At 47.0% G+C, this 13,424-nt stretch overlaps 1 protein-coding gene and 1 long non-coding RNA gene across 4 annotated transcripts in view; one reads left to right on the top strand and one right to left on the bottom strand.

Annotated features, from left to right (window-relative positions):
• Positions 1-10,388: 10,388 nt before the first annotated feature.
• Positions 10,389-13,067, bottom strand: Gm46004. Its single transcript, XR_001778314.2, has 2 exons — positions 12,486-13,067; positions 10,389-11,061 (listed from the first exon to the last, which is right to left on the bottom strand). It is a non-coding gene; the product is annotated as a predicted gene, 46004 (long non-coding RNA).
• The window catches only part of Inpp5a (inositol polyphosphate-5-phosphatase A), a 190,579-nt gene continuing 190,148 nt past the window's right edge, over positions 12,994-13,424 (top strand). For 2 of the 3 annotated variants that reach the window (NM_001127363.1, NM_183144.3), the window contains exon 1: positions 13,029-13,384. In NM_001127363.1, coding sequence (NP_001120835.1) covers positions 13,310-13,384 — 75 coding nt within the window. In that variant the 5' untranslated portion in view covers positions 13,029-13,309. Of the gene's footprint in view, positions 13,385-13,424 lie in introns of all 3 variants that reach the window. The other variant, XM_030242333.1, reaches the window with a different exon arrangement.

Consider the following 13,424-nt stretch of genomic DNA (forward strand, 5'->3'; position numbering starts at 1 on the left):
TGGACACACACACACACACACACACACACACACACACACACACACACACACAGTAAGTAAGTAAATAAGTAAGACTAAAGAAAATCACCAAGGGAAAAAATGCTTTGTATCATAGAATACTTTCAGGGTTTGATTGTTCATTTAAGATCAATTTATTTTATTTTATGTGTATGAATGTTTTGCTTGCATGTATGTAGGTTCACTTCATATGTGCCTGGTGCCTGAAGGAGGAGGAGTAGGAGGAAGAGGAGAAGAAGGAGAAGGAGAAGGAGGAGGAGGAGGAGGAGGAGGAGGGGGAGAAGGAGAAGAAGAAGAAGAAGAAGAAGAAGAAGAAGAAGAAGAAGAAGAAGAAGAAGAAGAAGAAGAAGAAGAAGAAGAAGAAGAAGAGCAACAACAACAACAAGAGGAAGAGGAAGGAGGAAGGAGAGAAGGAGGAGGAGGAGGAGGCAGCAGTGGCAGAGGCTTTGGATGCCCTGGGAATGGAGTTACAGATGGTTCTGAGTCATCATGTGGGTGCTGAGAATTGAACCCATGTCCTCTGCAAGAACAGCAAGTGCTCTTAACTGCTGTTTCTCCAACCAACCCCCCCCCCCCCTGTTGGTTTTAAGCTAGTGTTTCTCTGTGTAAACCAGGCTGGCACCAAGCTTTCTCAACTCCTTCTCCCTTTGCTTTCTGAGTGCTGTGATGACTGGTACACACTAGAATACTCTTGATTTTACTGATTTCTGCTTACTTAACAAGGTAGAAAAAAACCATAAATACAAAGAGTAATAAGATATTTTATTTTTACTAATCTTTTTTTAGACTCTCGCCGTTCTTAGACTTGAACTAATGGTGAATAAGAGTAGTTACTGTAAGTCGGGGAGGAGGTGTCTGTGACTGTCTTAATCGTAACTTTTACAACATGTTCCCATTTTTTAGGAAGAAATCTGTTTTCATAACTCATGCTTGCCTAAGTTAAGGTAGCTCTTTCTAGCAGTCAATAAGCACAGTGGCTGAAGTGGAGATTTGGAAATCTTCCCACTGTGAATCGCAGGGACCACACTGGAGTTCTGCTCAACTGTAAGAAACTGGGCACAATTCAAACTCTCATTTCACTTCAGAAATGGAAGTGACCAACTGCTTTTTCTTTTTTAGTTTTCCAAGACAGGGTTTCTCTGTGTAACCCTGGCTGTCCTGGAACTCACTCTGTAGACCAGGCTGGCCTCGAACTTGCAGATTTGCTTGCCTTTACCTCTCGAGTTCTGGTAATAAACTTCCCATAAACCATGGTGTGGTGATAGTAGCCCATACACAGAGCAAGCATTTCTGGGCATGCCTGTTACTTGCGGGGTGGGGGGTGGGGGGTGGCGGTCTCCCTGAGCTTCTCTGAGCAAGTATTTCTGGTCATATCTGTTACATACGGGTACTGTGGAGGTCCCCTCCTGCCTCCCTGAGTCCGGACACAGTCTCCTGTTTTGACATAGAACTCTGGGTGTGACTGAGGAGTCAGAACTTCCTCTTTCTCCCACTTAGAGCCCAAGTTCTTAGGAAGAGGACTGGGGGTGGGTCAGAGTGACGCGATGGCCTGTCATCCATGCCACTTTGTTGTCCTGAAAGCCAGGTGGGAACCTCTGGCCTGCACGCCTGACTCCTCTCTGGGCTGTCACTGGAGACAGACAGCTAAGAGCATCTATTCATTCTGTGAAGATATACTATGACTGATAGTGACCAGCTTACCAAGACCAGCCAAAGCAAAACTAAACTTATATGACAAGAAAAGGTCATGATAGAGTTTTTAATTAGCTTGAATAATTAAATTTCTTTCTTTCTTTCTTTCTTTCTTTCTTTCTTTCTTTCTTTCTTTCTTTCTTTTTTTCTTTCTTCTTCTCCTCCTCCTCCTCCTCCTCCTCCTCCTCCTCCTCCTCCTCCTCTACTCCCTCCCCTTTTGAGACAAGATTTCTCTGTGTAGCCCTGGCTATCATATAACCTGCTCTTCAAACTCACAAGGCCTTCCTGCCTCCGTCTCTTGAGTGCCGGGATTAAAGGCATGCACCACCACCACCTGGCCAATAATCCAGCAATTATTATCATTTTTAAAAACAAGGTCTCAAATAGGCTCAAGGCTGTTGTGGAACTCACTCCAGAGCTGAGGATGACCCCTGAACTCCTACCTCCCAAGCGTTGCTATTATAGTCCTGTGGAGCTACTTAGGGAAGAAAGTTCCTTTTAGTAGAGAAAGGAGTATAATGTGTATACCCAGAGACTTATTTTAGAATGGACCATCATCACTCAAGATAATATAACAATGTAATTGAATAGTATCTTCTCACTAGAACAGTATCTTCTCACTAGCTCAGTGGGATCTCTGTCTACTAGTTTATATATTTTTAAAGACCTAATTGTCCCACGTGTGTGCCAGGGACAGTACCTAGCACTCAACATATACCAACAAACAACAAACGAAACTGCCAGGACTCATGAAATTTAGAGGATATGAGAAACAGAGTTTCCACTATGGTATAGCAAGAGCCTGTTCTTGCTCCTTTTGTTTGTTTTTTGAGACAAAGTCTCACCACGTAGTCATAGACTTCTGAGTGTGTGACCTGAAGTTCACTCTGTAAGCCTTGAACTCACAGAGATCCATCTACCTCTGCCTCTTAAATGCTGGGATTAAAGGCATGTGCTACCACACCCAGATTTTCAGCTTTTCAAAACTTTTTTTATTTTTAGTTCTTTCCTCTAACAATGGTTTGGGTATATTTTTGAAGTCTTCTGTAGACTCAACAATAGACAATGAAAAGCAATCTTTTTTGTTTGTTTGTTTGGGTTTTTTGTTTGTTTGGTTTTGGTTTTGGTTTTTCAAGACAGGGTTTCCCTGGCTGTCCTGGAACTCACTTTGTAGACCAGGCTGGCCTCGAACTCAGAAATCTGCCTGCCTCTGTCTCCCGAGTGCTGGGATTAAAGGCGTGTACCACTGCCCTGCTGGAGAAGCAATCTTTATAGAGATGATTTATTGAGACACAAAGTTGCAGAATGGATGTTATGGCTGGTCAGAGGATGGCTGACCTTGAGAATAGACTGTCAGGGTTAGCCTTGTTGACTATTGTATTAAGAATGTGGGTGGGCTGGTGAGATGGCTCAGTGGGTAAGAGCACCTGACTGCTCTTCTGAAGGTCCAGAGTTCAAATCCCAGCAACCACATGGTGGCTCACAACCATCCGTAATGAGATCTGACTCCCTCTTCTGGAGTATCTGAAGACAGCTACAGTGCACTTACATATAATCAATAAATAAATCTTTAAAAAAAAAAAAGAATGTGGGTATCTTCAAAACCATTCTTGTTTCAACCCTAAAATAAAAAAGCAGCTTTGGCATCATGACGGAGTGTTGTCAGCACAAAGGCAAACATTCTTTTTGAGCTTTTCCTGGATTCAGTTCAGGTTTTGTTTGTGTATTTTGGGGGTGTGGGGTTGGAGGATGTTAGGTGTTTAGGGACCTATGTACCTTTCGGCCATAGAGGGTTAGCTCCTCACTAGGGATGCATATTTTCACTGGGGGTTCTGCCCTGTCTGCTGCAAAGCACTTTGATGGTCCCGAGTATGCTTCTGTCTGACTCATGGATCAGACCACTGCTTGCTGCCTGCTAATTTTATGTAGATAATTTGGCCCTGTCCACGGCCTGTTTAAGACAAAGGAGAGGGATTGATCTCCTCACCCAGAATAGCAGCCATTGAACTCACACTACCCCTCTATGAGCATCCTGAGATGGTCAGGAAGGCTCAAAATGACCACGTAAATCCTCAGTCATTGCCTTGCAGCACTGAGAGACAGCTCTGGATCTGAGTGGCTGGGGAGCCCTGGGCTGCAAGGCGTGCCTGAACAAGCTGCCTTCTACCTATTGGGAGCTCTTATCAGCATCAGTGACTTTTATGGAGCTGGTTAAGTGCAAAATAGAAGGGCTGGGAATGGAGCTTACAGGTGGATGGAGTTTGGCTCTGGTGGAGCACTTGGCTTTGATGGAGACTCCCAGCAATCTAGCAGAAGGGGGCCCCTGAGGGTAGAAGAGAAGCTACAGAGCAGAGATTGTGGTTATTGGTGAGGGCTCTGCCTATGCTGCAAGCTCACTGGTGGCTAAGGATTTGGGGAAGGTCTGTAAATGTATAGTGACTTTACAGCCCACTCCTGACTAGTGATTTACTTCCAGGGAAGAGTCTGAATCCTTTGGTAGTGCTGGGAACAAAGTACTGGCTACATTTTGACAGGCAGCCCTCAGAGTCAGGGCTTTTTGAGAGCCTCTTCTGGAGTGCAAACTCTCAAGTGCCCGCCTGCATCCCTCTTCCAGGTGATATCAGATGTGAGCTGTTGAGGGTCGAGTGGTCTCCAAGCTCCTCTTAGCCAGACGTCCTACAGTTGGGGTAAAACTGTGGCCTGGAAGCTGTTCTCTAAGACATTTCTGCAATGGAAGTGCCACGGCACCTTTTCTGAAGTCATAGGAATAGATGCCAGTTAGAATTCAGATTTTTCTTCCTAAGGGCAGTAGCCCACCCAGCTCATAAGTTGCTCATTATATAGGGCTTCTGCATACTTAGGTGTGTAACTGACTAAGAAACAATATTCTATCACTACCTTAGAACACACAGACTCTATTTTTCTTTACATCGACTCAAGCCATCAAATTAATTTACAACTTCCTATGAACAAAGAAGTATGGCTTATATTATTGCTCATAAAAATCGTCAGGATACATATACATCATTGTGTATTCACGTCTTAAACTTTTCATAGTGTTAGCTTGGTGTAGTGCCCTTTGATACAGTGTGTGGTACAGTCCAGATTTATTCTGCGCCATATAGGGAGACAACTGATTCCAGTGGTATCTGCTGAACATTGTTTCCCATGGCATTGGCACCTTTGGCTTCCTATCCTTATGTCCCCTGAAAAGATTTTGAAATTTTATGACAAGTCATGAAACCAGGTAGTGTGAGTCCAAGATCCAGGCTTAGATCTTTTTCAAAACTCTCTCCCTTGGTCTAGATCCTTTCTCTGTGTCTATGTGTTTTAGTAACAAAGTATCAACTTTTACGAAGGACAGAAAAAAAGAGGAAGAGGAGAAAGTGTGGAGGAGGAAGAAAAGGAAGAGAGAGGAACAGGAAAAGAAGGAAACAGAAGCCGGGATTATGTTGAATCTGTAGATCAATAGAGGGAAATTCATATTTTGCCGTCATTTGAGTCTTCCTTCCATGATCATGGTACACTCCTCTGCTTAGTGTTAGATCAAAGAGGCTGCTTTGTAGAGGGGCATCAGTCACCCTTTATATCCTACTTATTATCTGGTAGATAGATATGCTGGTAAATTCCTAGAAAGTCCTAGTATGTGCTGTCTATGTGCGCCTGGCTGCTGATGAGATCAGTTTTCTGATTCCTTGGGTTGGAGTCACAGAAACTTGTGAGCCACCATGTGGATGCTGGGAAACTAACCTAGGTCCTCAGTAAGAGCAGTGAGCATTCTGAACTGCTGAGCAATTTTTCTAATTATGCAGTATTAGAGAGAATCTAACAGTGAAAGGATGTAACCAGTTCAGTGAATTAGCATGTGTGTATTAGGTGACCTTTATTGATACAACCACTAGAGACATCTAGAAAGAGTTTTAGCTTATCAGAAAGCACTTTATAATTATAAAGTATAATATTGGGATTAAAGAAGAAGCCCAAACGGTGTATAGGTCATGATCAGAGTGCTGACTGTCAGACTAAGGACAACTATCAAAATAATGCTACAAATGGACGATTTCCTTCCATACTCTATGTATGAAGTGTTGTCGTTTTCTGATGTTCTTTGGTCAGTGTTTAACTGTGTGCACAGATGAATGTGTGCATGTATGTGCAGGTACATGTGTGTGGCAGAGATCAGCCTCAGGTGCCATTCTTCAGGAGCTGGTCACCATATTTATTTTTATGTGCACTGGTGTTTTGTCTACATGTATGTCTTTGCACCACATGTGTGCCTGGTGCCCATGAAGTCTAGAAGAGGGTGTTGGATCTCTTGAGACTAGAGTTACAGAGGGTTGTGAGCTACCATGTGAGTGTTGGGAATCGAACCAGGGTCCTTTGGAAGAGAAGCCAGTGCTCCTAACCACACCTTTTTTGTTGTTTTGGTTTTCTGATTTTGTGACAGGGAGGGTCTCTTATTAGGAAGTAAGGCTGGCCAATTTAAGCTAGGCTGCATGGTCACTGAAGCCCCAATAATCTATCTGTCTTGATCGCCTCAGCAATGGGATTACAAGCATGCATGCCCATGCCTGGCTTTTTATGTTGGGGCTGGGGACCAAACCCAGGTATTCATGCTTGCAGGGCAAGTATCTTGTCAATAGAGACATCTCCCTAGCCCCCAGCATATGATTCTTCCATGGTACAGTTCAGAAAGCCACCATGCACATACCATCTGACATACAGTACACATGTCCCTTGCCTACCTGCACTGGGGTCTCAGCTTGTTGAAGAGAAGGACTTTAATATTCATCATCTTAAGTGAGATTATTTATATTCACACCAGGTAGAGAAGCTAGTGAGAGACCATAGAAACAAATGAATCCATCCAAGTTCAGCTTGATCAATCAGTGGATTTATTGGAATAATTTACGGAAATATGGGTGTCTTGGGAAGCTGCATTGCTGAAAAGACCACCCCATTATGTGTGATGATCCACAAACGCTATATGATTTTGCTGCACAATTTGCTACATTGGTGTTGACTGCTTATATAATCTCAGGGTGAGGCCTCAAACATTAAAAAAAAAATGTATGAACCTATGAGTCTTTTAATCTTCTTGTGAGTTTTAAAAGCTTCATGTTCTTGGTGAGTCTCCACCCAGCCCCAAAGGAATGTTACCATTATGAGGAAACAGCTATAGAACAGCACCTAGTACATATTTGTCGAATGAATAATCAGGTTAGCGAGAGCATGCTGGCAGGTTAAGGCTGCAAGTTGCTGCTTAGACAAGCAGCTGATCTGGAGTCCCACTTGAGCCCAGACTTTGCCCCATCCTGCTGACTCTGGAAGTTTCATTTTTTTTTAAGACTTATTTTTATTAGTTTAATTATATGTTTGTATGGGAATAGGGCTATGCACATGAATGCAAGTGCCCACAGAAGTCAGATTCCCAGGAGCTGGACTTATAGGTAGTTGTAAGACACCGGATGTGGGTGCTGGGAAATGACCTCAGATCCCCAGGAAGGTATCTTAACCACTGAACCATATCTCTAGTTCTTATTTTCTCGTGTACAGAACAGAAACAGCTCTTAAGACAGTTCTGAGGAACAGCAGGGCACACTGTGATCCACTCTCATACAGCTGGAATCTGAAGGTGGTAAGTGCTACCAGGCCTATCACTGTGGAGGGGACCCATCAGACTCAGGGATGCCCTCCTTTCCTGTAGGGCTCTTATCTTAGGTGATGACATGTGTCCCATCAGCAAACTCTAGGATCAGCTGGGCATACTGGTCCACATCTGTAATTTAGAATTTTGAGGTAGGTAGATCATTATGAGTTCAAGGCTAGCCTTGGCCACAGAATGAGACCTTATCTCAAGACAAACAAGTATGCCCAACTAGATAGTTAAAAGTGGGTGAAGATGCATGTTGCCAAGTCTGAGAATATCACTTTGATGTCCAGGATCTCCATATTGGAAGGAGAGAACTGACTCTCACAGGTCACACAGGTTGGGTACATGCACACACATATACACACAGAGACACAGACATACAGACATAGACATAGATACGGCCCCCTCAATCAAAAACATTTCCTAGCTTAAGGGTCTCTCCACCCCGTTTTCCCTACCAAAAGAGGATTGGAGCTTGGATTCTTTCCACTCTGCATCCAGTTAGATTCTGTCTGCAGAAAATTATCTAATAAGTCACTTAACCTTAGTGTTGTGGTATGCAGCGGCACGGATGTTGAAACCTGGCTATGAAAAGAGTGGAATGTACCCTAGGACCGTGAAGTGCCATATGCTAAGGGTAACTTCTGAATGGGACCCAGAATACTCACAAGGAATATGGGTTGAAACCCTTCAACCTGTTGCTAGCTCTGAATCTGAAATTCTCTTAGACTAAGTAACAATGTGGCCAGTGTGCTGCTCTTTCTAGGAAGGCTGCAACCTAGAGTTTAGCAAATGGTCTGGATCTAGTTTCCTTCCTGGGGGCTCCAAATCCTCTGGCCAAAGACAATGGATATCACCATAACGGGACTCATGCTGTCTCTGCCACCACCTGCGGCTTCTGCCCTTGCTGGGGTCTATGCTCTCATTTCATCTGGGTCCTGCACACACACACACACACACAGAGAGACCCCAGACTGCACCTGAGAGGTGAGGAAAGCCCAGGAAAAGGAGTGTCTTTACTGCTTTTAGAAATGTGGATTTGAACTTGGGTGAAGTGAGCACTATTTCTTCCTGAAGACTGGATGGTTCTGGACCCAGCTTTGCCTGACATCTCACTGATTCATATAGTAAATATTTGTTGAGAACTTTTTTATGAGGCCAGCTCTATAATACTATAATAGGGTAAAGGAGCAAGTGACATGGAGGGAGGGGCCAGTGTGGGACCTGAGATAAGAGGACATCAGCCAGGCTAATGAGACAAGTGCTTGCCAAGGTCCTGAGGCCAGAGCTAGGGTGTCACTGAGGGGATGTTTTAGAAATGAATTGGAGAAGAAAAGGGGTATATAGATTTGTGAAAGCTTTCTTTGAGTCACAATCAGTTGTGGAGGGCAAAGGCAAGGCGTGGGACCCAGGTGAGGTCAGCCAGGAGGAAGTATGCCCCCAGGAAGTACACAATCAGGACCCCAGGATTTGAGTGGGGCACACAGAGAGTTTAGCAAAGGAAGGGCCAGAGGGATGCTCTCCATAGTGTAGGTAGGTCCTGGCAGGTGTGTCATGGACATTAGAGCAAGCCTTCAGGAGCGAATAGAGGCATCAGCCACATTGGAAGGCTGGCTGAGATCCAGCCTAGGAACTGGCTGCTGAACTAGAAGGCCAGTAGGATTTTTTTTTTTTTATCATACCTTTGTAGTATGTGGGTATGAGGAGCCAACTGACACCCTGGAAGACAATGGCTCCTTGACATGCTAGGCAGAGACTCTAGGACATCTTTAGGACAGGGTTGCAGTAAAGACAGAAAGATGCAGGGACATAGCAAGGTACAGGATAAAGGAGGGTTTGTATGAAAGCAGACTGATGATTGAAATGCCAGCCTATGAGCAGATGGGACACCCCAGGAGGCGCATCCTGGATGTGTGATTGGTGCCTCATCTCCCTGAAGGGCTGGGGAGTCACAGAGTAGCTAGCTACCAGATAAAACAGCTTGCTGCTGTAGCAGGATGAATATTTCCACAGTGAAGGGTAAGAACAATTGCTAGGGTGGCTGGTGGTCCAGAGAGAGGAGGCAGGATTTCTGCTGACATCTTTAGTGATGAGGACTCATGTGGGACACCAAGAGGTCTAGTGCTCGGTGGCTGTGCCCCTGAGTCCGAGGGTGCCTTGGATGTGGCAGTACGTACTCTTTAATTTTTTGAGTTGTTCCCCCCCACCCAGCTAAGTTTTCTCTACTTTGGAAGTAGACTCAGAGCAAGTACATAGCACACATAATCAGATTCGAAGGGCAGTCAGAAAGTGTAAGGGACGGGGAGAGGTGAGGGAGGGGTGCATGAGCGTGACTGAACCCTGGAGAAGCAGAGAGAGGAAGCTGGAAGCTGAGGCACACGCATGCATGTCTGTGTGCGTGTCTTGTGGGCATGTGTGCATTGATAAAGGATGGGATCAGCATTGGGTTTGAAGGTTTTTGGTGTGGTGTGTGTGTGTGCGTGTGTGTGAGTGCCTTGTGGAAGAGAATCTGAAGGGCAGAGGGAGGGCGAGGTGCTTGGACTTGGAGGTAACATTGCTATCGATGATGTGAAGGGTGAGTCTGTCATAGGGAAAGGATGTTGGAGTGGGACTATGACTACCCACTAGGGTACTGGAGGAGTCCAGAATGGATAACAGGTACAAGAGGGGGCTAAGACTGTAAGGGTGAGCCATGCTTGGAAGGATAAAGGAAGGACAGACTCTGATGTTTATGAAGAAAGGGGGTTAGGACAATACTCACCTTGGCCAGGGGGTGCTGGTATATGAGGGAGAAAATGGCCCGAGGGGAGGCAAGGAAGCGATGCCATCTTTCAAAACAGGTTACAGGGAACAGCATGCCCTATATTTGGTTTCTATTAAGGGTATGCTTGCCAGGTATAGCGATGTACTATTATGCAGCCCTTGGGAGATGGAGACAAGAGGATTAGGAATTCAGCACGGGCCCTAGCTGTGTGAGACCTGGTCCCCCTTCCCCACAACAAAGACAAACAAACAAACAAGATAATGCTTGGCATGCGTTAACTTTGTTGAATTATTCAGCTCCGTGGGGATGGCAAAATGACACAGACAGGAAGTTTGACTGCAGACATTTATTTCTTACAGCTCCAGAGCTTGGAAATTCAAGTTCCAGCACAGGGTGCTCCTGGTGTTAGGCAGAGGTCCTCTTGCTGTGCTCACATGACCTTTATGTGCAGCTGGAGGGGCAGAGGACAGAGGACTTCTGATCCCACTTTTTATAAGGACACTAATCCCAGTAGATCAGAACGCCGCCCTTCAGGCCCCTGTAACTTTAAAGACCCCAGGATAGTCCTTATTTCCCAATAACCGAATGTGGAGTTAGGGCTTAAGTCTACCGAGTCTGGATGGGGTACGCAGTTCAGTTCACAGCAGACATCTACTACTGAGTGGTGTGGACACTAATCAGTTGAGAGATGGATTTTTGTGGAATAAAAGGGTTGAGAGGTAGACTAGAGACAGGCAGAGATAAAGGCAAACCACACTGCAGCTTGAGCTTGATGCCATTGCAGAGTGTAGCAGAGCAGTAGGAGCATACCCTATGTCTGTGCAAAGTGGGGTGAAGATGGACACCAGTCTTTGCTTCTTTATAGCAGCATTTCCACCTCATTGGCAGTGCAAATTTGCCTGCTCCCATCATGCATCTTGGCATCATGACAACCCTAAACCCATAAGGGCAGAAGAGAGAATAAACCTTATTTTGGTAAAGTGCCAATCCAGTCTTAGAATGTCTTTCCCTAACTTTAACTCTTGAATACCCTCTCTTCTTCTAAAGCTTGTCTATAAGATAGAGCATTCAAAAGCACGGCCACAGGTTTTTCTCCAGAAGCCTGTACACACTGACTCCTTGAGTGTGGGCTTCTCTCTGTAATACTACTTTCTCTTAATCCTTTTCTTTGTCGCATCTCTGAATTCTTTCTCAGATGGTGCCAAGAGTTGGGAAACACTTGGTAGGGAGCATGTGGTTACTGGGCACTGCGCTGTAAGCACCAGATACTCATTTCAAAGCCTTGCTGTGGGAAGCTCATTAACATTGCTAAATGCTAGTTCCACACTGGATGATGTTCACATCCATTGCGTTAAGTAAATGCCCTGTTAAAATTAATTCCGGCGGTTGTTAACCTCTGAAAAGTCCATCTATAGCGGGCGGGCAAGATGGCTCAGTGAGTAAGAGCCCTTGTCACCAAGCTTCATGACCCGAATTCAAATCCCAGAACCCATGCTATAAGAAGAGAACTGATAATTGCAACCTGTTTTCTGTAGCGTGTGTGTCTGAACCAATGCACACCATACATACAAACTAAATACAAAATTAAAGAATGAACCCACCAGAAGAACTGTCGTTGCAAACAGGGTTCTAGTATGTCTGTAGTACTGTTTCTTTGGATGCCTCCTCGCAGGCTACAGCGCAGCAGCCCCACTGGACAGGGCTTTCTGGAGGCCTAGACTAGCAAGGGTTACCCAGCTCACTATATGTTCCCTACCAGCCCCGTCCCACCTCCAGGAACAACTGACTCTATCTCAGAGAAATTTCTTGATTCCTTCTACATGTAGGACTGATTCTGTTCTTCTAACTAGCATACCTCCCTGCCCCCCACCTCCAGCTCTCTCTGGTGGCTAAAATTCCCGGACTGACCACATCCCCCACCTTGGGAACTGTCCTTGGGTGTGGCATGGGGGCCACAGCTGGCTATCCAAACACCTAATCTGAACTTTTTCTTTTTTAGGTGGGAGGGGCGGGGTATGGTCTCAAGCTAGTTTAGGTTGCTATGAGTTCAGGTTGGCCTCGAACTCATAGCAATCCTGCCACAACTTCCGAGTACTGGGATTACAGGAGTACATCAATACGCTTGCTTCTTAAAAGGATTTATTAGTTTTCTGTTTTTGGATGCCAACAGCTTTCTGTTTTGTAAGCAAAGTCCTATATAAGGAACTGGGTGGACGTGTTAGGAAATTGCAAAATCCCATACACTTGATCTGCAGACCCACTCTTTGCAGACCCAGAGCTGGGACTGGAGGAGGCTCCTCCTTAATTCTCCGTGGCCCTGCTCCCTCCCACGGTCCGCCTACGTCAGACTCCCCGTACCGGCGAGGGCCTGGACCCAGGCTGAAGACCGGTTCCACATCGGGGGGGGGGGATGGGGGGCCAGGACAGAGGTTCCAAGGATCTCCAGGGCTCCCAACAAGAAGGCGGGCTGTAGTCGTCCAAACTCGCGGCTCCTTTAAGAAGCGCTTTGGTAACAGGGTCGTGACGTCATGGGAGTGGAGGGTGGAATATGCGCGTAACCGCGGCAGGGCGGGGCAAAGCCAGGGGAGGACTCAGGGGCCTGACTGACAGGAATGCCCCATATGCCCGCCTCTCCCCTCCTCCATCTGGTGTTGGCTCCGCCCCACCCTAGGCTTAGCTCCTGTGAGCAGGCCCGCCCCTGCACAAACCCCACCCCCAGCCTGACTCAGGCTCGAGAACCCGCCCTTCCAGTGGACCCGGAGCCAGGGAGCCTAAGACCCAAGTCTGTAGATTGTGTGCAGGCCCCGCCCCATAGGGAGGCCCCACCCCCGGCGCGACCGACAGCCCCGCCTTCTAGGGTCCCACCTCCTGTGGGGCGGGACTTGTCCCAGCCGGAGTCGGCGGCGGCGGCTGCGGGAACTTTCCCGGCGGGTCTAATGGCTGCGCGCGGGCCGCTGTGAGGCGCGGCGGCGAGCGGGCGCGGGGCCGCGGAGCAGCGAAGAGCCGCGACCGCGAGGCTGGAGCCCCGGCCAGGCCCGGTCCGACCCGCCAAGCCCGCGATGCGCCCCTGTGCTGTCCCCCGGCGCAGCTGACGCCCCGCGGCCCCGCGAGACCCCAGCCCTACCGGCCCCGCAGGAAGCGGCCGCCGCCACCCAGTCCAGAGCCCGCTCCGCCCGGGCACCATGGCGGGGAAGGCGGCCGCCCCCGGCACCGCGGTCCTGCTGGTCACGGCCAACGTGGGCTCGCTCTTCGACGACGTAAGTGCCGCGCCGTCGGCTAGGGAGGGGCGGTTACGGG

This window comes from Mus musculus, chromosome 7 (genome assembly GCF_000001635.26).
Source record: "Mus musculus strain C57BL/6J chromosome 7, GRCm38.p6 C57BL/6J".
Lineage (NCBI taxonomy): Eukaryota > Metazoa > Chordata > Mammalia > Rodentia > Muridae > Mus > Mus musculus.